This window comes from Alosa alosa, chromosome 2, assembly GCF_017589495.1.
Source record: "Alosa alosa isolate M-15738 ecotype Scorff River chromosome 2, AALO_Geno_1.1, whole genome shotgun sequence".
NCBI lineage: Eukaryota > Metazoa > Chordata > Actinopteri > Clupeiformes > Clupeidae > Alosa > Alosa alosa.
Window position 1 is genome coordinate 28,945,164 of NC_063190.1, and position 22,223 is coordinate 28,967,386.

At 39.9% G+C, this 22,223-nt stretch overlaps 1 protein-coding gene across 2 annotated transcripts; it reads right to left on the reverse strand.

The window, feature by feature from the left end:
• Positions 1-1,867: 1,867 nt before the first annotated feature.
• LOC125309805 (sodium/nucleoside cotransporter 1-like) lies at positions 1,868-20,655 on the reverse strand. 2 transcript variants are annotated; one of them, XM_048266938.1, is made up of 18 exons: positions 20,503-20,655; positions 20,268-20,344; positions 20,009-20,091; positions 19,181-19,272; positions 18,523-18,712; positions 17,927-18,068; positions 17,572-17,685; positions 17,230-17,304; positions 17,050-17,130; positions 16,870-16,950; positions 16,171-16,296; positions 15,764-15,894; positions 15,385-15,553; positions 13,949-14,128; positions 12,960-13,041; positions 12,750-12,848; positions 11,911-12,016; positions 11,641-11,775 (listed from the first exon to the last, which is right to left on the reverse strand). In XM_048266938.1, the coding sequence occupies exons 1-18, from the start codon at positions 20,507-20,509 to the stop codon at positions 11,667-11,669; spliced, it is 1,944 nt and encodes a 647-aa protein (XP_048122895.1). In that variant the 5' UTR covers positions 20,510-20,655; the 3' UTR covers positions 11,641-11,666. The 2 variants fall into 2 exon arrangements, with proteins under 2 accessions (XP_048122889.1, XP_048122895.1); XM_048266932.1 differs by lacking the exons at positions 11,641-11,775; positions 11,911-12,016 and adding an exon at positions 1,868-2,843.
• Positions 20,656-22,223: the final 1,568 nt, after the last annotated feature.

Consider the following 22,223-nt stretch of genomic DNA (forward strand, 5'->3'; position numbering starts at 1 on the left):
AGGTTAGTCGACGATGTGTAACGGTCATGTAAAATAAATAGCCATAAATACATTATATTAGCCTGACGTAGCCATACTCAATTCTTGTCAGAATATGAGTCTGATACTGCTCCATTGGGACGTAATTATGGGGTGTTTCAACCGATACGGGGGAATGCCTCTGCACTCAATTGGATAGACCTACCCAATCAGCGCAATGAAATAGCTTACCGTGAGATGTAGGAAGAACACACAAACCTTCCTTCTTCTCCACAAATGCCTTAAAGGGATATTCCACCATTTGGGGAATTACACTCATTTTCCACCTCCCCTTGAGTTAAACAATTGATTTTTACCTTTCTCCAGTTCATCCAGCCGTTCTCTGAGTCTGGCGATACCAGTTTTAGCTCCAGCCTAGCATAGATCATTGAATCTGATTAGACCATTAGCTTCTCGCCTGCTATAGTTCCATGTCAAATCAACTTAGAAAATCGCTACATTTGATTTTCTGTTGGTCTTATTACACTTTTTAACTTGAGAGGAGACAAGTTTTAAATAGGAAAATTACCGGAAATCTTGTCACTTTTAAACGTGATGCTAGCAGGCGAGATGCTGGTCTAATTCGATTATATGCTAGGGCTGGAGCTAAAAGTGGTATCGCCAGACTCTGAGAACGGCTGGATGAACTGGAGAAAGGTAAAAATCAATTTTGAGTGTAGTGAAATGAGTGTAATGAAATGAAATGAAAATGAGTGTAATTCCTCAAATGGTGGAATATCACTTTAACATTGTTTTCTGGTCTTTTGTAAAAGTCATTGTGCTGTCAATATCTCCTACAACACTCATTAGCGAAATCTAAGAGATACGTAGTAGGGTAGGCTATTAGAAAAAAACTGACAGCCGATATCCCCTCCGTTTTTAAAAATAATTCTGTTGAACACTGATATGCTACAAACATGTTATAAACACCTGGGAAAGGCTGTCGCAAATCCCTTGAACAGGCGGTCAATCAGAGATTTCAAACGAACAACATGTCACAATGCAGTGCAGTTTTCCCTTGATGAAAGTGAAACCATGAGTTTCCCCACATCTCAACTTTGGCCAAAGTTTTCAGAAATAATCGTTTTCAGTGATAAAACCTCATTGAAATAATATGCATTTTCCATATGGGGTCTTAGAAGCCATCTGTCTCCTTCTAGCCACAGGGTTTTTGTTGCAAACATAATCAACCTAAGCGTGCTCAGATGACGTGATAGACGAGGCGCTGTTGCTCACCTGTCCATCATCGCACCCAGGCTAACATTATATGGGAGCATGCCTATGTTCCCACAGCCCTATGTTCCCTAACCAACTCACCCCTATAAAAAAACAATGACTGATTTCCCATGTGTCTGTTCTTGTAGCTGGGTAGTTAGCTAGCTGGACAAGTTCATCCACACCAAACTCTGTTGTACTTGTCTGACTGCATTGTGCCAAGTGTAAAGTTTGGTGGAGGCGGCATTATGGGGTTGTTTTTCAGGAGCTGGGCTTGGCCCCTTAGTTCCAGTTAAAGGAACTCTAAATGTTTCAGCATACCAAGAGATTTTGGACAATTCCATGCTCCCAACTTTGTGGGAACAGTTTGGGGATGGCCCCTTCCTGTTCCAACATGACTGTGCAGTGGTTCTCAAATGGGCGTGCGTGGCACTCCAGGGGGTACGTGAGATTTTAAAATATACATATATTTAAAAAGTAGAATCCATGCAAAAATACTTTAAAAAGAAATATTTAATAAATATTTCAGGAAAATATCAGTTCATAAAATGAATTTCATATTTCAGTAGGCTACTCAATTTCATTATCCTAAAAACCCAGAGTCCCCCCCATACCAGGATGGTTCGACCCAAACTGTCACATGCCACCCGCCATCACCTGTCAATCACTGTCAAAACTCAAACGATGGAGTCGTGGTTGAAGCGTAGCGGTAATTCTTGTGAAAACACGGAGGGACAAGTGGCAAAGAAGACCAAACCAGAGCCGGCAAAATTCCGGCTGTATCTTGAAGAATATGTTTTATTTGGATTTACGTCAACAAGTTGTAACCCACCCAAGGCACTGTGTTTTTTCTGTGGGGAGAAATTAGCGAATTCATATGCTAGTCAAGGCAGGTGACCCAATACTTTTGGCAATATAGTGTATCTGGCAATTAGGGAACAAGCTTGAAGAACTCTGGAGGGTCATAGTAGAAGAGCAAGCACTTGGAGAAAGGCTGACTGGAGTTGAAGTCTTGCTTGCTGTAAGGCAAGTGTTCTCTGCAAATGAGCTGTCCTGACGAGGGGTCATTCAAATTAGTTTCAGGATTTTTTTCTTCTTCAAACAGACATAAAGTATTTTATGCAGAAGACTTGCAACAGACGGTGTGTCTTCTAAAGGCTCCTCTGAACCCATAACACAGAGTGTGAATTCAAAGTCATCCACATGCCCTTTTGTGGATTTCCCATTAGGAAAAAACATTGTCTTTCCATCCTCAACGATTTTTTTCATGGTTTCACCTTTCCTGACTATAATTTCTCTTGTGCCACCTCCAGTTGGACATCAAACCTGTTTCAAAATACCATAGTAATGGTTCATCCATCCTACTTAAATTTTTCTTGTACCTTTCTCTGCATTTTTGTTCCCAGCGCCAAAACGTTTGCAAGTATGGGTTTGAGTGCCTGTTGGTGCTATGCCACTGCAGGGCAGTTTCATTTTGGACCGAAGCCGATCAAAAAGGATTCTCTTCATGCCATTCGCCATTGGTCCAGTTCCTGGCAAACACTCCGTCTCCCAGATGAGGTATACACCTGCACAAGGTGTTCTTTTGCAGCCATAACGTCTTGGTTCACCTGAGAGTGTAAAACAATTATCAGACCTACAATCACCTAAACAATCATTAGATACACCAGGCTAGACCCCCTTTTGCCTTCAGAACTGCCTTAATTCTTTATGGCATTGACTCAATAAGAAGCAGCTGGAAGCATTCTTCATAAATTTTGGTGCAAATTTGTGAGGTTTGGTGACTGTACGGGCCATTTTAAAACAGTGAAGTCATTGTAATGATCAAGAAACATTTCGAAATGATCCAAGCCTTGGGACATGGTGCGTTATCCTGCTGGATGTTAGATCACATCCTGATCGTATAAGCTTTCAGAACATATATGGATTATATGGTTGGATCAGTTTTGCCTTTATGGTACACACCAAAATGTATTGTGTGCACTTGTCACCAAAATCCATAAAAATCACATTCATTTCAGTGGGAGTTCATAAGGCTGTAATTTTAATACATGCTGTTTCTTGGTAAGGCCCCACTTCATAGATTTCAATTATTTGACCTGACTATTAACTCTTATGTTAATTGTTAACAGTTTACTGTTATGTACCAGCATTCCTACCATCATCTTGTTAAACAATGACACCTACTGTCAGATCTGTAAACTGTTGTGCAAATATTTTCTTAAAACAACAGCTTTTCTCTTCAAACATAACTAAGAAAATAATTCAATAGTAGGCTATTTGCAATAAAATTCGGAAGAAGCGCATGCCTTGCAATATGTCTTTTTAAGTGTATCCTACAAAATCACTAAAGGTTACACTATTTATCTTTCTATCTAGGTTATCGGGGATGCTGTTGAGTGTGAAGCCAACAAAAAATCTTAGCAGCTAGACACAGAGACAGCACTGTGTATGTGCTAGCAGCTAGACACAGAGACAGCACTGTGTAAGTGCTAGCAGCTAGACACAGAGACAGCACTGTGTAAGTGCTAGCAGCTAGACACAGAGACAGCACTGTGTATGTGCTAGCAGCTAGCGCTACTGACCAGCTTTTTAAAACCATGAACTAACAGGCTTAGCACCAGCAGCCAAAGATGATTTTACTATACTTGAATTCAGCAATAATCAAGGCACTACTGCATTAACCATACCAGCGGAAATAGTAGTCCCTTGCACTAGCCTCTGCTAGGTACAACGGGGTCATCCCTATGTTCCCCGCTCGGGGTTAGGATATGGTTATGGTTAGGGTTTTAAAAAAGGGTCCTATGTTCCCCGGTCCCATACAAAGCGGGGAACATAGGACCCGGGGAACATAGGTTCGCTCCCGGTACAACAGGTACGCTTCAATTTTATGCACAGATAGGCCACCTTCAATAACGTTTGTGAAATTTGAACATGTCTCACCTTGTCCTCCATCATCCTGGTGATGTTCTCCTCTGCTACCCCAACCTCTCTCAAAGCTTCATAAAACTGCATTGTGCATCTGACACCTGTCTTCTTCCTCGTCTTCGTACTCTCTTTGTCAAGCAAAGAGGGCGTGACGGTAGCAGCTAGACGTTTTCTCGGTCGTTTTCCCGTGATCACAAAATAATTGTGTTGTTCTCCCCGATTAATTATCTTGATATATATATATATATATATATATATATATATATATATATATATATGACAATGGCCTCTCTTGGCTTCTGTAGATTGAACTAATTGGTAACCGGTGTTTTGGAACCGACAGCTCGGGTTTAGTCGCTATGGGTTCAGACAACCCAGAGGTTAAGTTTTATCTCAGTGTTTGTTAATCCGCCTTTCTGGAATAGACCCCCAGAATTTATATTGGTAAAGCTGTGCAGATTAAAGGCCCTATTTTGACGATCAGAAACACAGCGCAAAGGGTATTCTTATCAAAACGCAAAGCTTATTCCTCAAATTTTTCACCAATTAACGACCTAAGGTGTGGTCTGGCGCATTATCTAAAAATCGCTATCGTACACCATCTAAAAAGCATTATGCCACTGACCAAGAAAAACCTGGTCTATAGCTAGCTAAAGGCACATATGAAGCACAGCTGAAGACGCACTGTCACGAGATGTAAATACCTGTTCCATACGGTCTCGCGTGCAGCTATCAAAATACTGATGCTCTGTTTGAAGTTGCGCTGCTTGCTTTTTAAGGGAATGACAGATGTCATTTTCATTGGATTAAAGGATGTTACGCCCAAAACACACCCATGACTGATTAAGAACAATTTCGTCATTTAGATTAGTTAGAGTCAACTTTATTTTCATTGTACAGAGTACAAGTACAGAGACAACGAAAGGCAGTAGGTTTCGTTGGAGAGTGCGGACAACGATTCCGCTACCTTTTGCATTTCCACAACTTGACAAAGGAGCGACACGGTCTGGCGGACGAGAGCTTTCCAGGTAAGTTAAAATACTGTAGCGTCGGTGTCTACTACTAGACTATGTGTGCTAGACTCCCCTCATGCTGTGCGGGCGGGGTACGGGGAAACTGGGGGTGTTACTTTTAGGATAAAAGTTGGGTTACTTTTAGGAGTGTGTTACTGTGTACTGTAGTTTTGCCTTTCGTGTAACCCTTGTGTCGCACTGAGTGTTGCTACCCTGTTTGTGTATTAGATAGATAGATAGATAGATAGATACTTTATTGATCCCCAAGGTGAAATTCAAGATTTTTGTGGGAGTGTGATTGACTACCCTCATGCAGGGCTGCCAACTTTTCAAAAAACCTTGGAGTGAGATTTGGTGGGGCCAACCAAAATTTTGCTGCGTAGGCTACATAGGAAATTTTTGTTTGGCCCATTCAGCATTATTACCGTAGGCTACAGAAAAAAAAAAAAAACGTACATCATGGTTCTCAGGTGTAGGGACCAGGGTCCCAGAGTTAAATTAACATTGGTATCAAAGGGATCTACTACTAGGACTACTGTGTCGTCCTAAGGGTGTTTTGTAATTTTTTTGTAATTTAAGAAATGTTTGTATTTTTTAACTTTTAAATGCATCAATCGGGTGCACTTTCAAAATTAATTCAGAGGTCAGACGTTTTTTATGGAAATATTTGTGCTGTAGCCTAAACTATTTTGCACTTCAGAATTATAACCATGCACACACAGGTGGAATAGTTATGGTGATATTGCAATAAGTTCACAACCACAAAACATATATGCTACAGCACTCCATGAAATTATGCAGAAGTGGTCACCTGTGTTATTCAGCTAGTTCATTTAAGATAAGATATTGGTCATTGTAATGGCCATCTAGTCTATAGCCTATGCTCTTCATTTTTCAGGACGTACTGGGAATGATGTGAATATTTGCATATGGCTTATGTCAGGCAAGAAAAAAAATATTTGTCTCATTATTTGATTTTCGTCATATGTTTGCATTAATGTTACTAGGAAGCATGCCATTAGAAATATATTCATGTATCTCTGTGGGATTGGCTGGAACCTGGCAATATAAGAACCATGATAGTGGGATAATCTATGGCTGAGCAATTTACAAAAATGTATACTGACAAATAGTTTACATTAGAATAGGCTACATTATAATTTCGCCCCAATGAGACTATGTAGAGATGTGTTGCAATTTCAAAACCGGATTACTCAGGATCCACTTATTGCACAGAGGCATGCTTTATATCCTCGTATTTGGTACGGTTTGCTGTTTATTGAGATATTGGGTTTGCCATGTGTTGTGTGAAGGGTTAGTGAGATATTTAACCGAGAGTAATGGGTGTGCACTGTGTGCAAAATGCAAATATGATTAAATTGCATGTTCAATCGTTCACATGATGTGTGATATCTGTAGGTTATAGTTAGGTTGTAGGTTTAGTTTAGTTGAACCTCATCTGCCAGGTATTTGACCTACCAGGTTGACACTTCAGTGTGAAAAATACTCAATAAATACTCAAAGCATACCTAAAGCCGGGAAAATGCGGGGGGAAATGCGCCTGGGATGGCTTGCGAAGTAGCATCGCAAATAAGACAAAGAATATTCCACAGACAGGAGGTGCTGAACCCCCTCACCGTCTCTGAAATCATAACTAGTCGATCACGAGTGGCTCAACAGGTAGATCTATAGATAAACTCATCTTTCAGGCATTTGACCGACCGGGTTGACACTTCAGCGTGAGAAATCGCGGGTGTGGCGTGTGAAACTAATCAATTGTGTGTGTCTCACGGCCAATGCGTGAGAGTTGGCAGCCCTGCTCATGTGTCCCTTGTACTGTGTCTATCCTAGCGTTCATGGGCTTCGGAAAAACCTTTTGCCCAGTGAAAACATCAGTCCGCGTCATTCACGTCACATAATGTGAGTCAGAGGTCGGAAACTGGGGCTAGCTAACAGGGTTGCCCAGTTAGGGGCTCGTCATCACTTTTGTCATCACGTTGTAGTTCGTTTGTAGTCCATGTGGCCTTTCATGTCCAACAGTTTTAATGTGAACTTGGGAATTTGCCGTTTTTGTCACTTGAAAGCTGCATATCTTTCTTTCACAAGCGTCTTACACTAGCCTGGGTTTTCCCATGCTGCCTTACACGCGCAATTTTATTCACGCTGCTAGGCAGCCTGGATACCATGGAGCAAATTTTCGCCTCAGTTAGGGGACCAATCACAGAACGGAGGGAGGGCAGCAAGACGATGACAACACAACGAAGCCGCTATGAGCTACGTACAGACGCATTTGATAGACATTCGTAGCGCCTAATGAACAGCTCTGGGCATTCGTAAACCACGTTTCAAATACGAGAAAATGAATGCCTAGTTCCCAGTAGAGGTCTGCACTCCGCACTCTTTTGCAAATTGAACCCACGTAAACGACAATATAGGCTATAACGCACCTCTCTCACGAAAATCAAATGTTTCAAATTGTGTGCTGAGTGTAAATGTAGGGCTTATTAATTTATTTAATAATTATTTGAAAGGCACAAAGCCGCATACAATCGCGCGCGTGACTGTGTATGGTAATAAGGGGATTCGACTTGATGTAGCCGCCTGCAGCCGTCATAAGCTGACTGTATGAATTGTGCATACGTCATGCAGTCAGCTACAGACCGCTGTAGGCGGCTACATCAAGTCGAATCCCCTTATTGCCTGTGCACTCAGAATTCCCTTGCTGCAGCAGTTTCCTACTGTCTATGGAGGTATATTTATCAATAAAATCTATCCTCCTCAAACTGCTTCAAGAGAAAAAAACATGGAAGCTGAGAAGTCACTGTAGCCTACTGTAGTTCTAGGCTGGGTAGGGTAGCTTAATGCATTACCCTAGTTACATACCAGAGGCGATTTTTCTGTAAGACTACAGGGGAAGCTCAGCCTCCTAAAATATCATAGAAAATCGCATCAAATAACACTATTACATTAGCTAAGCTTCTAGCCTACTATTCCAACTAGAACATGCTGAAAACATGTTCATTTTCATGGCTAGTTTGTTCAGCAATAAGGTTTTGCCGGTCATTTATCGTGATTTCGCAACCGTAATACATTGCTCTGACAACACGATCCATCAAAAAAAACATGCAATAAACCCATAGACGCTCGGCTTCACTGGACTTTCAATGGCACTACAGAGTGGGCTGATCTCAGTGCAGAAAAGCTACACGTTTATTGGACAAGTCAATAATTCATTTCCGGCGAAGCCCGGCGTCTCTGGGAGTGAATGGGACAGTGGGATGGCCCGGAAGCCGAGCTTCTGTATGATGATTGGAGGAACCATCATAGAGACTGGACTCTTTTTGATTGACAGCATATGTCGCGATCTGACAGGAAGTGGTTCAAGTTCAAGGGATGCATTAACGTTAGTGTTGGCAGGTGAAATTCAGACTTTAGTTTGAAATGGGAGAATGTCTTGTTTGGTTTTTATGAAAGCAGAAATCTTGCCTCTCATTTCTACTTGATTAATATATTAATAATATTGACAAAATACTACATTCATAAGTCTAAATTTCAGAATAAAAAACCTATACCAATTTTACAGAATTTGGTATAGACGTTACAATTTTTGGTATAGACGTTATAACAATTTCTAGCAGTAATAATAAGAAGGCTGTCAAAACACAAACACTTTTTGTGCTTTACAATATGTTTTATTATTATTTTATTTTATTATTTATTATTATTTTTGTGTAATGTACATCCCCCTGGCGTAGTTGCAACAAGGCTTTTGTACTGTATTATTGTATACTCTTTGTATACTGTTTGTATACTTTAATTGATCTAATAAAAAAAAAATTAAAAAAAGTGTTGGCAGGTGAAGTCGAGAGGCAAGGCAAGTTGCAGCTCAAATTCTCATAATTTGTGAGCAATACAGTCATTTTCTATTTGTCTTTGTAAATAGCATAGCCTACTGTAAATAAAACCGTAATGTGAAGTTAGAGTTTGTGGCTTGCTTTTGTTTCAGTTGTGTATTTAGGCTAAGTTAGGTAGCGCGCTATATAACGGTGTAGGCTATATTATGCTAATATTTACTTGAATTTTGATTTGCGACGAGAATTCTTGGGCTAACCGTTGATGTGCCGTGAGAAAGGTTGGGAACAGGCACCCACCAGCCCAGCACTAAACTCCGAGCGTGGTAAACAAAATCGGATATTTCAGGCAGTAAAAGCCCTGGTAAGAACCAAACTAGATTTTGTTCAAATTTACACACCTATGGCTACTGAAAAATGTAAGGTTAATTTATCAAATGTTATTTTGAAGTATTAAAAAAACGTTTTAGAATTTAAGAACGAAATGGTTGGTAATTAGCACCTTTACGATAGCCTACTTGCTTATCGTTTTGTAAATTGGATTGGCGTGTTCCCTAAATAACATAACCATCTTCAATTAGCACACATTTTGCAATAGCAGCTAGCACAATGTGAGAATTGTTGATCATTATTTTGTTTTACATACTATTTTAATTAAGTTATTTTAATTCAATAATCAAGCCTTACATCCCCAACCGCCCACTGCGGTCTTCTGATGAGCGTCTGTTATGTCGACCAGTCATGAAAACTAGGTCTAATTCAAGACTCTATTCCTCAGTGGTTCCATGTTGGTGGAATGAGTTGCCCAGTGCTCTCCGTTCCTGTGGTAGTTTTGGGTCGTTTAAGAGGGGTCTAAAGACATTCCTGTTCAACATGTACTTAGTTGTTTAAGCGCTTATGTGTTATGGTTTGTATAATATTGTTTTATTTTTCATTAGGCTGTTGATTATTTTGACATTATTGTTTATTATTGATATTCTCCTTAATGTAGTCTTACCATGTCATTGTTTTTATATTATTGATTGAATGGACACTATTGTTTTATTATTGCTTTTCCCCTCATTTTCATTGCTTATTTTATTAGGCTATTGATTGAATTGATATTGTTGTGTATTATTGCTATTGCTATTATTGACCAACATTCTAATCTGTTCCCTGTTCAATTTTAAATATTATGTTGTTTTGTATTTACAGTATTTGTCGCTTTGGACAAAGGCGTCTGCCAAATCCATAACCATAACATACTATAATTGATTAATGTTCTACCAAATATTTGAGCTCTCCGCATATGATGGGCTTGATTTGTAAAGCTTAAACAAGAGGAGGTTGTGTTTTTCATAGGTCACTTGTGTATATATTTTTTCACATAGTCATTTTCATAGGATTGAAATGGTATATGGGGTAGCTAGGCACTTGAAAATCTATGTGAAAGTAGATCAGTCTATGGGCAATGAGTGTACAAAGTGCCAGTGTTGTAGGCTTACATAGATAAATAAATTGAGTCCATCATTGGCACTTTATACACAAAATTACTAAATTAATTTGGTACTTTTTCACTTGTGAATATACTGCACATGTAGTATATTCAAAACAGGTGTCAAGTGTTGAAACATTCAAATTCTTCGTGAAATCCCATCCCAGAAAAACTTTTGTCTGCTGAGACATCACAATTATCCATATGTTTGTTTCCGATGAGCCATTGTGAATTATATCATTATGAATGACACAGCTTAAAACTATGGGTTCCTGTAGAAGATTGATTCAAAAGAGATGATGCATTGCCTGGTGTGTCACATAACTGTTCCGCAGTGATCATTTAATAATACAGAATCTGTATGTCTCAGTCTATCTGTGTGTGTACATGTTTGTGAGTGTGTGTGTGAGAGAGAGAGAGAGCATGCATGAATTTGAGCGTATGTGAGTGTGTGTGTGTGTGTGTTGTGTCTTATCTGTACGCATGTGTGTTTGTGTGTGTGAGAGAGAGAGAGCATGCATGAATTTGAGCGTTTGTGAGTGTGTGTGTGTGTTGTGTGTGTGAGAGAGAGAGAGAGAGAGAGCATGCATGAATTTGAGCGTTTGTGAGTGTGTCTGTGTTGTGTCTTATCTGTACGCATGTGTATGTGTGTGTGAGAGAGAGAGAAAGGAAGATAGAAAGAATAAAAGTAAGGATTCTTTGTGATCCTGTGCGATGGGTAAGTGTGTGTGGTGCTGTTGTGTCAATTGTTTTTATAAAATAAAAATGTACAGTACAAATAAAGAGAGAGTCCATTCTGCCATAAATGTATGCAATGATATGCCTTGAACAAATTAATGTCATTTAGATAATGGCATGTACATTTTTATTGATATAAAGGTAAATCATTTTAATAAAATAATAAAAAAAATACTTTTTTACCAATTCTTAAAAAGTAATATATACAAAGGCATATGTTTTAAAAAAAAGATCTTGCCTAATAGTTTCTCAGCTTAGATTGTGCAATTCTGTTCACCAATTTACATTTGAATATATATATACAGTATATATATATATATATATATATATATATATATATTATATATACAGTATATATTCATATGTGTGTGTGTGTGAATTCAGTGAAAGTGAATTCAGTGCCAGTGAAAAACACCTTTAAATAGTTTACTAGCACATGGTCCCATTGTAGAGACTACAGCATTTTTTAAAGTAGATGGTGGCGTTTGTCACCTGACTCCAGATACCCTCAAATGTCACAGTCCCGTTGATCACCGCACTGCAATTATGGTTGTTAAGAGATGAGGGGTAAGTGACCTTACAGGTTAAAGGGTAGACATTGCCAGACCTTGTATCTAGGTCAAGGCCCCCCTACCATGTTCTCAATCAAAGGTGGATAAAGAAGTAAACTCACCTATTTAAAAGGTCAGAACAGCAGTGTTCGATGTTGGGGTCAGTGCTCTCAAAAACAGAGGTCTTGAAATACTCCACACAGTCCAGAGGAGGTACAAAGAGGAGTCCTGGATAAGATAACGCTGCAAAATCATTGTCTGGCACAAAGTAAGTGTATTTTTACAGCCACCCATATATAACAGTTAAGGGCTGAGCACTCAAATCTTGTAGCCTGACGAGCCAGACCCACATCAAGATGTAGGGTCTGGGAACTTACCATAAGCACTGCTCAGTCCGAGGGGCGGGTTAAACGGTTGTCTTTCAAATTTCCTCTGCACGCAATAGGATAGCGCTACAACTCATGAGTCCCATGCATTTTCCCACCAGCGGAGCTAGTTGATAAAAATTTTGCCAATTTAAAAAAAGCTTAACTCGAGTCGCGATTCCAAGACCGCTGTTCGCCAGCAGCAGCATCCATCTTCTTTGTTTTCAAGTAGCAAGAAATTCACGCGGAACCGTAGGCGACTCTATACACGATGTGATTGGCCTGATAGAAGTTTCATTTTTCCAGCTTGCAAGCCAACGGAGAGTTGCTTGACTACCCTGGCTGCAAATTACATTCGCTGCCGCTAGGGTGCGTCTAGATTTGTAGGCTACAAATCTTGTGCATTTTCAAGATTCTTTAAGATGAACCTTCTAGCCTAAAGTAACTTATGGTGCAGGTGAGTATAGCCATCTTATCTTAGTGAACACACTATGAACTTTTGGTTTTATCAGAGCCATGCGTTGTGAGTCAAACTGAGTCACAAACAAGTTTTGGTCTTATGACAGTTACATACACGTACATGGAGCAATTCTTACCTGCAATACATGCATTGATGAGAGACACACAGGTACCAGTTAGGAGAGCTCTCATCACAAGCCTGGAAATGTCATTCTTTCTTGAAGGACAGATGGATGCTGCAGTGAAACACGTAAACTCCGTAAATCCTTTATCATTACATCAGAATCAGAATTCATATATAGACACTGAAGTGTGGGAGCCAAAATGGCTTCTACAGTGATACTCACACAAGGCCCCGATGATCATCCCAACTGAACTGAAGTTGGCAAAGCCACACAGTACATAGGTGCAAATAATTTCTGACCTGACCTGTAACGACATAGAAAGATTGCACATTATGGCCAACATAGACTGTTGGGCAGAATAATGATTAGTTACACAAATAACTGAAGACCCACTCTTTCAATGTCCAGCACTCTTCCTGCATCTCGACAAGAGAATCTTTCTGTGGCAAATCATATTTATTAATTTGCTAAACATCATAGCTTTGGATACAAGGTGCAGGCATGCAAACTGGTCAGTGGTGAGGAGGGTGCGCAAAGAGGGAAATGGCCGTTTCATAGCGAAACAAGCGCGAGTGACATTGCTGCCAATAGTGCAGCTTCCATAGAGTATGAAATGGCCACATCCGACGTATAATGTCAGCATCATATCTGAATCATCCGAAGGGTCGGACCTCCATTTGACAAAGCTCCGCATATACTGTACTCTGGATGTTATTTCTGAAAGTATAGTATAGTATAGTATAGTAGTATAGATACTCTTTTGATCCCGTGAGGGAAATTTGGTCTCTGTTAATCCAATCCGTGAATTAGTGAAACACACACAGTGAACACACAGTGAGGTGAAGCACACACTAACCCGGAGCAGTGAGCTGCCTGCTACAGCGGCGCTCGGGGAGCAGTGAGGGGTTAGGTGCCTTGCTCAAGGGCACTTCAGCCATTCCTACTGGTCAGGGATCGAAACGGCAATCCTCCTGTCACAAGACCGAAGCCCTAACCAGTAGGCCATGACTGCCCCCCAAATGAAGTAGTGTAAATGCTAGTTAAAACAATCTATGAAGTACTGCCAGAAGCTATCAATCATTTCAGAGAGCTGATGGCACAGCTCTTCAATAAACCCCTAACATCTGTCCTTACAGAAACTGACGGGTTCAGGGAGATCTTTTAAACATGAGACCAGTTCCAAAGCGTAGGGAAAAACGGTGGTTACTCACAGAGATGGTTTCAGCAGTCAAGCCATTGAGCCTGTTGTTCTTCAACACAGAGAGTTTCTCATAAGCAATGAATTCGTTGAGGAAGAGCTTGGTACCAAGGAGCTCGGCCACCACGTAGGCATCTTCTATAGGTATACCCATCATGAAGGCCACAGGCATGAAGACGTAGGAACAGATTAACTGTGGAGAGCATGAAAGGGGTGCTGAATGTGGGTCAGACACTGGCCCGCATTCTAGCTAGTTCTAGCTAGTGTGCTACCATAGCTGGTAAGTCCAAATGAAATGGCAAGGAAGAGAGCATACAGCCACAGAATCTTACAGGGTTCCTATACGCAGTATGGAAAACCTGGAAAAGTATGGAATTTGATTTTAGTAATTTCCAGGTCTGGATAAGTATGGAAAAAAGAAACAAAGGTATGGAGAAATATTTGTTTTTCCAGACTAGTGCATTTGCAGTACTAATCACTTCACTCGGGTCATAATGAACCATTCCTACTGTTGTGTACTGTCAGTCCCCATCGTCAAGATACTATAAGATACAACTAAGATACACCTAAAAATGACCCAGCTAAATGGACGAATATTAAGTGTCATATTTTAATTCACTTCAGTTGTCCATACCTTTGTTTTTACCGAGTTATTCCAAACCAGAAGTGGCCGCAATGTCAAGAACATAGGTCAGAAAAATCTACCGTGAAGTTTGGAAATTTGAGTATGGAAAAAGTATGGAATTTTGAAATGGAAAATGTGTAGGAATCCTAATCTTACATTTACATTTATTACATCTGACGTAGGACAGGAAGACTGAAGCATGAAAGAGCACAATCACAGATGTCAACCAAGAACTTAAAGGCCACAGAATTGTTCAACCTGACAGTCCATTATCTCAGTCAGCAAAAGGCATGTTGCACATGAGTAGTTGTGAAATGCTCGAATCCAAATGCAGTTTCCACCTCAAACAATTTGATTCATTAAGATATTATTTCAAGTGATTCTAGAAGTTGAACATGACATCCTGACCCCCATCTGGTGCCCTGAAAATCTTTTACCTGCAGCGTTCACTATCTGAAATTTGCCAGATAGAATAAATGTGGGAGTGCTTTGTCTACAGTGTAGGTCACTAGTCAGGGTTGTCTACAGTGTAGGTCACTAGTCAGGGTCCTGACGAGCTTCTCGGGAACACAACGGCTCTGCGCTGGCATTACCGCTCGTGGTCGCGAAGTGCATCACAGCATCACGCCGGACGAGAACTGCGCTGGCAGGGCAAGGTCATTGGCTAGAGCACCCCCTATCTATCACAAGGAGACGGGATGGGAGGCGGCTGGGAGGAGAATGGGGAGGTGGTGGGTTGCGATCAAGAACGACTGCTGCAGCAGGGCCGGCAGGTGAGCCTTGACTAAGTTATCTGGTTAATGGGAAATGGAGGCGTGACAAACCTGAAATGTGAGTCCTGGATAATCCACCAAGACCCCAAACCAATCCAAAGCAGCATTTACAAATGCGAGGATTGCAAGGAATGCTATCAGGTTAGCGACTATGTTAGCCACAAGTCCAATGGAAGCTGAGGCTCCTCCACTAGCGGCCTCCAAAATATTTTTCTGCCCCCTTTCAAAAAAAGTGAAGTTCAGAATAACCATGAGGATTGGCATAACAACACAGGGAAAATGAAGATAATCAACCTGACCAGCATGGCAGGAGAAATATACAGTGGGCTATATACCCAACATCATATATCAGCTTCAAGGACCTTACAAGAACTCAGAAGACAAACATTCCTTGCCTCAACTATTTACTGGAAGGGAACTGTTCACTCACCCTCCATCCACTTTCACATTTTTACCGTTCTTAAATTTGCTCTCTTCAGTCTCAGGGTAGGAAAGCTTGGAAATGGCTAGGGCACAGGGAGCAGCCATAACAGAAGCTGATATCAGGTGGGCAGCATCGATCTGTTGGATGGAGAGACCACAGATGAGATATCACAAGCCTGACTTGCAGCGTACCAGTCAATGATAAACACTGAGAAGATGAGCCATATTTAATATTTAAATTTGATCTTATTTATTAGCCATATCTAATTTGATAATAGAGGCTAATCTGGCAGATCAAAAGAGACTTTTATTTGTATTATTACTCATGTGGCCACTCTGGCCAACAAACAAAGGGCTGGTAGAGGAAGAACTTCGAAAAAACAATGACTTAACCTTTCTATAACTAAGCCTCACCCCAAAACTGATGTATGCTCCCATGACACTTCCAGCAATGGTGGCAAAGCCTCCTGTCAAGACTGCGTGGATCTCTGATTGGGTCATGTCCTTTATGTATGGACGGATTAGCAGGGGAGCTTCCACCTGCCACAGAGTATCATTAGTTTCACCAGTATGTACAGTGGCTTACATCAGTGCTTATGTATGTGCCCTCGAGTTTATTCAATGACTTTAATATTGATTCCTCTATAGGTTTTAAGTAACACAATAACAGATTTGGTTCTGATGGAGCATGCATGCAACAGATCTGCACCACAACAACTCCAGATCGCTGCCAGAATCAGCTCATGTGGGTGTTCTTTACAAGCATGTTATTGTTTCATGGAGATTGCCTTTTCCCGAAACAGCAACACACCATCCATGTCTTAGATAGATAGATAGATAGATAGATAGATAGATACTTTAGTATCTTAGATAGATAGATAGATAGATAGATACTTTATTCATCCCGAGGGACATTTTAGAAGTCTTTAGATAACTCATTAAAATTATAATAGATAGGCGGCAAAAGCTAAGATGCTAGATGTTGTATCAGCTGTCAGAGGTTAGCCAGTGTTTTAGGGCAAGAATTTATCAAATCTAGAGGAAATGTTTTGTCAAATGTGTACCAAAATATATTTTATTTTGATTTTTTTAGTACATGTGCTTTCACCTCACCTGGCCGATAAAGATGTTACCTGCAACACTCAACGATTCTGTTGCTGTCGTGCCCATTGTAACTTGCATGACTGAGGAAATCTGAGAGAGAGAGAGCGGTTGCAGCTCCTAGCCATTACACATTCCATTCAATCGTCACTTATGCTCTAAACCAGTCTGTGAACAGGCAGGGGCTTTTACCTTCATAATTAGCCACTGCATTAGTCCAAGGTAGTAGAGAACAGACATGACACTGCTGAAGAATATCACAATGGGCAATGTCTGCAGAGTCACACATACAGCATGAGGACATAGCAAACCCGGAGCAGACAGCTGTAAAAATACTATGACACAGCCAGACAATGATTAGTGTTGACTCACCTGAAAGGCAAAGACTTGAGTGAGCTCTGTTCCAAACACAAATTCAGACCCAGCTTTGGTGTAGTTCAAAAAAATCTGAAATGAGACATATGAGTCAGAATTTAATTCATTGTAATGTACAATGTTATTTCACTGACAACCACTACTGTCACAATGATCATTGTTGTCTTGCTGTGATTGAAAATGTCATTGCAATTTTTGGATTGCACATTTATGCAAACTTTCACCATAGCAAGATTAAACTTAAAAACTACTCTGTGTTTTATTTAGTTCAGTGTTCAGCAGTGAAAACATCAACAGAATATTAGAAGATGCTTAGTTTTTCACATTGGTTAACATTACCTGGACTTGATCTCCAAGCCATTTGAATGCAATGAGACCTGGTTCTGTCCTTATCACAAACACGCCAATTGCAAACTGCAAACCAAGGCCCCAAAAGACAGGTCGCCATGACACCTAATTTTGCAGAATAAACAAATAAATCTGGTTTTAATATGTATGTGTGTGAGAAGCTTATTATAACATGTGAACACATTATGAAGGTTTGTGAAGAAGTCCACAAGAAATCCAAAGTCTACACACTAATGTGCACTTAATGTGTTAATAGATAAGAACATGTGGTAAACTGCAGAAACGGGGTGTGTTCCTTTCCTTTATATACCAGCACCCTTCTGACAGTAAACAACACCACCCTTACCGCCGTTCGGTGGGCTGAGGTGAGGAACAAGACCGGGACGAACATACAGATGCCCCCTAATGACATGAGCTGTTCTGGTCGCTTGCTGGTGTCCACTGCTAGCCAAGTCATGATCAGGCCAAGCACAACCAGTATGAATACCCTGCAGAATCCAGAGTGAAAATCTCCTTACTTCAACTGAAGCATGAGAAGAACATTTCATTTGAAATTCAAGCAAGTTTAAGATAAAACGGGGGCGTTGTGGTGCAGCAGGCTACAGCGGCCGTACCATGTACGGGTCCGAGTGCCCACGGGGACCCAGGTTCGAATCCGACCTGCGGTCATTTCCCGATTCCCACCCTATCTCTCTCTCTCCCACTTACTTCCTGTCACTCTTCACTGTCCTGTCCAAATAAAGTCAAAAAAGCCCACAAAATATACTTAAAAAAATAAAAAGTTTAAGATAAAACACTACCTCCTGTAAGAAAGAAAACATATATGGCACACAATAATAGCCTATATTACAAGTGCCTAAGAAGTTTTTATTATTATTGTTTCTGATGTGAATGTGAATAACAAAGAGAATACTAAAAAGATCCTAAACATATTTCACTGACCATTTGATCCACCTCAGGTTTCTCTTGAAACACCTGTGTGCAGGCTTGAAGCATCGCTTAATGTCCTCTCCCTTGTACTTTTTTACAAGGTCATACACTTTAGAGACTACTGCCAAACTGGTGAGAACTACAAGGGCAATTGCCCAATTAATGTTCATCACACATGCTGTGATGAAATATGAAACATAACCTGTAGGAAATTCAGAGAAAAACAATTATTTCGGAATCTATGCAGTAATACAGTATTTCTACATCATACTCTGTAAGTTTGGTTCTTTAAAAATTCTTACATTGTTGTTCTTTGTCTTTGCAAGTTCTTAATTCTCTGTTAGACTATAAAGTTGGTTGAGTGATACATGGTTGTCCATCAACCAGTTAACTGCTTTTAATTTTCAAACAAATTTTGCGTTTTCAAGTTTCGAGTTAAGTTTTCAGTAGGTTTTGGTTTGTACCAGGTGAAAGGGTCACAGTGTAACCAACTTAATTGTCAAGAGATTTCAAGATATGCAAAAAGTGGCCAGTGAATCTCATCTATCAGGTTTACACAATGCTTTTGGGTCAGGTGTGTTATTTCATGGTCATTATTTGTTTAGACAAGCTGTGGAGATTTGGATTGAACATGGGGGTTCCTCCATTTAGAATGTAAAAGATATGCTACCTGCTCCAAGTAAGGCCAACACAATGTATTTGATGATTCTGGAATGATCCTTGCAGTATCTTTCAACTGCATTAATAGGTTCAAACACCTTACTGAAAAATACAAAAATAAGTGTGCGGTATCAGCACCAGGACTCCACCAGTTGATCAAATCTCACAAGGGGTTTCATCAACTAATCGACTATTAAAGTTGGTGCAGGCAGCTGCAGTCAACCAGTAGTGGACAAAATGACTAAAGACTAAACATTCCACAAGTACTTCCCGAAAATGAGACCTGTTCCACAGTTTCATGTAAGTTGTAGGCTATACAACTGCACTAAAGTACAATAAGAACAGACCCACTGCCAACAGCTAGCAGTAACGTTAGCACCAGCACTGTACCCCTTAAACCTCACACTCACACAAAGTTGAGTTGACAAACTAATGACTAATTACAAATATGACGTACTCTCAGGATATTACAATAACAAATTCATCATGGTCAGAGAGAGTCATGCTTACACCAATTACAGGGATACCATTTCACCCAGAGAAAATCGGTGAGTTTCAGATACGTCAGAAGTGAGGATTCTTGCAGTGGAGTGGCCTTTTACAGATTACACATCTAGATAACACAGGGTCAGGATCATGACCCTCACAAAGGAATGTGAAGGCCAAAGATACAATACAGAGCCTATGATGCAGGCAACAACAGGGGGTTAATGGGTATGCATTCATAATCTTATGTGCATGCATTCAGAGAAATAAATATGGGACCACAGTCAATTATTCCTCAAATTGGAATTCTGTGCTGTCAGCTGTAAAATATTTCATCATTGGAGGACAGTACCTGCAGAATGACTTTGATTTCGTGGTCGATCCCTTATCATTTTCATCCGTCGAAGCCTTGCTGTGACCATCACTGCTCTCTTCCTAAACCATTGAATTATTCACTTGTCAAATTGAGGTTAAAAAACCATTGACAAGAAAAGCAAATCACTTTTTCAACTGAATCTAGAGCGGAGCCCTATGCCTTCTCTCGCACCGATTCCCACGGTTTCACTCCAGATTCAGCTATCGAAAATCTGATACCCAGCGCTGAAACTGACCTCTGATTCAAATGCTTTCTTGTCCACCCCCTGTCCATTAGAGTAAACACAGTTCAGCTGGATATCACTTGTCTCCGCTGGGGAAAAACAAAGAAAATGACATACATGGATACGTTTTCAAAGCACCTATGGGTGAAAATAATTCCACAGAATCAGAATTAGCTTTATTGGCCAAGTTTGCATAAACAAACAAAGAATTTGACTGCAGTTAATCTTTGCTCTCAAAAGTACTCACTTAACATATAAAGAAAAAAACCTTAAAGCTCAGTAAGCGATATAAAAATACTGTAATAGAAATATAAAAAACATTATAAAAGTAGTAAGAATAAGTGCACAAAGAATAATAGACAGGTCAGAATGATAGACAGGTAAGGGGTAGACAGGTAAGGGGTAGACAGCAAATGTAAGAGGGAGCAAGAGGAAGAACAGGTGCAAATAATGGCTTACTCATTGTGTCCTGACTGAGATGCATGTGTTTGCAACGAACAGGAAAATACTCCTTTCCCAGATCTTATCAGTAATTAACCACGTGGTTGTGAATCTATGCTCGGTCACTCCATTGATCTCTGATTCAGAACAATAGCACTTTCCCGTGTAAGTGATCTGATTTAGGACTTTGGAGCTCCAAGATAAGGGATACGGACAGGTTCTTCAGAGGTGGACTTAAGTCGCTTTAGACAAAAGCATCTGCCAAATCCCATAACCATAACCAAATATATTCCCCAGGTTGAGTATGTGTAACTTTTAGACATGATTACCTTTTTTATTGTTGTTGTTAAGAATAACCATACCAAAAGATCTCTCTATAATCTATTCTATTTCTCCTAAACCAGTGTTTCTCAAACTTTTTCAGACCAAGGACCACTTAACCAATAAAAAAACCCCACAGACCACCTAGCTAAAAAAAAGTAGGCCTAATTCAACAGTATATTACACAATAGGCCTACTCAATGAACCTCCTTGCTAACTGTCTTTGCACCTTGCTTATTGTGTCATATGATTTAAACTGCCATAGCTTACATAGGCAATGTTGAAGACCTGTTTGGATTTACACACAAGTTGGTTCAATATTGAAAACAACTCATCTATTATATTTTACCACGTCTGCTCGTGGACCACTTGGGATAGCTTGCGGACCACACCTTGAGAAACACTGTCCTAGAAATAAATGAACCCAATGTAATGAGACTCATGGCCATGTTTTTTTCTTGTATTTCTTCAATTGAACTACTGAGAAATAGCCCTTCTCTTGTCTCAGCCCAAGCTCAACTTCAGAAATCACAATTTGTTTTTTATTGCTCCTTATTTCTCATAAGGGGTTAGGAAAAACAGGAGAAAACTCGAGAGCTGATTTATTTCTTGTGATATAAAGAAAAGACAAAGTCTTTGACAAAAGACTTGTAAAAGACAAAATCGTTGCAAAGTAACTATAATTGACAGTAATAATCTAATCCTAACAATTGCACTACCTTTATACAGACAAACATGTTTATGATAATATGAAAAATAAAGGATCTCCCAAGAGATCTGCACAGTTTTGTAATATACAGACTCTAGACCAACATCTGAAAATCATCACATATCACATTGTTTTCATGAGTTTTCAAAATACAGGGTTTAGAAAAACATCAGTGCCAGCATTTTATTGACCACAAGAACTCCATAAATCACATCTTGTTTTGTTTGGCATTTGGCTCTATATTCAGTCATAGGTTGACTGATTATAGTTTAAGATCCAGTTGTGCAGTGATTTCCAATAAAATGTTCTACACAAGAGGTCAGTGTTTTGCAGAATATTAGACATGCAAAACATAAGATAATTAGACATTAGACATGGAATACATATTGCAGACTATTATTAATCAAAGGCTAGATAAAGATAAAGGTTGGATAAAAATATGAAGGTATATTTGGTGCAAAATTCCTGAGCACTTGGCAATAGATTTTACTTGTAGC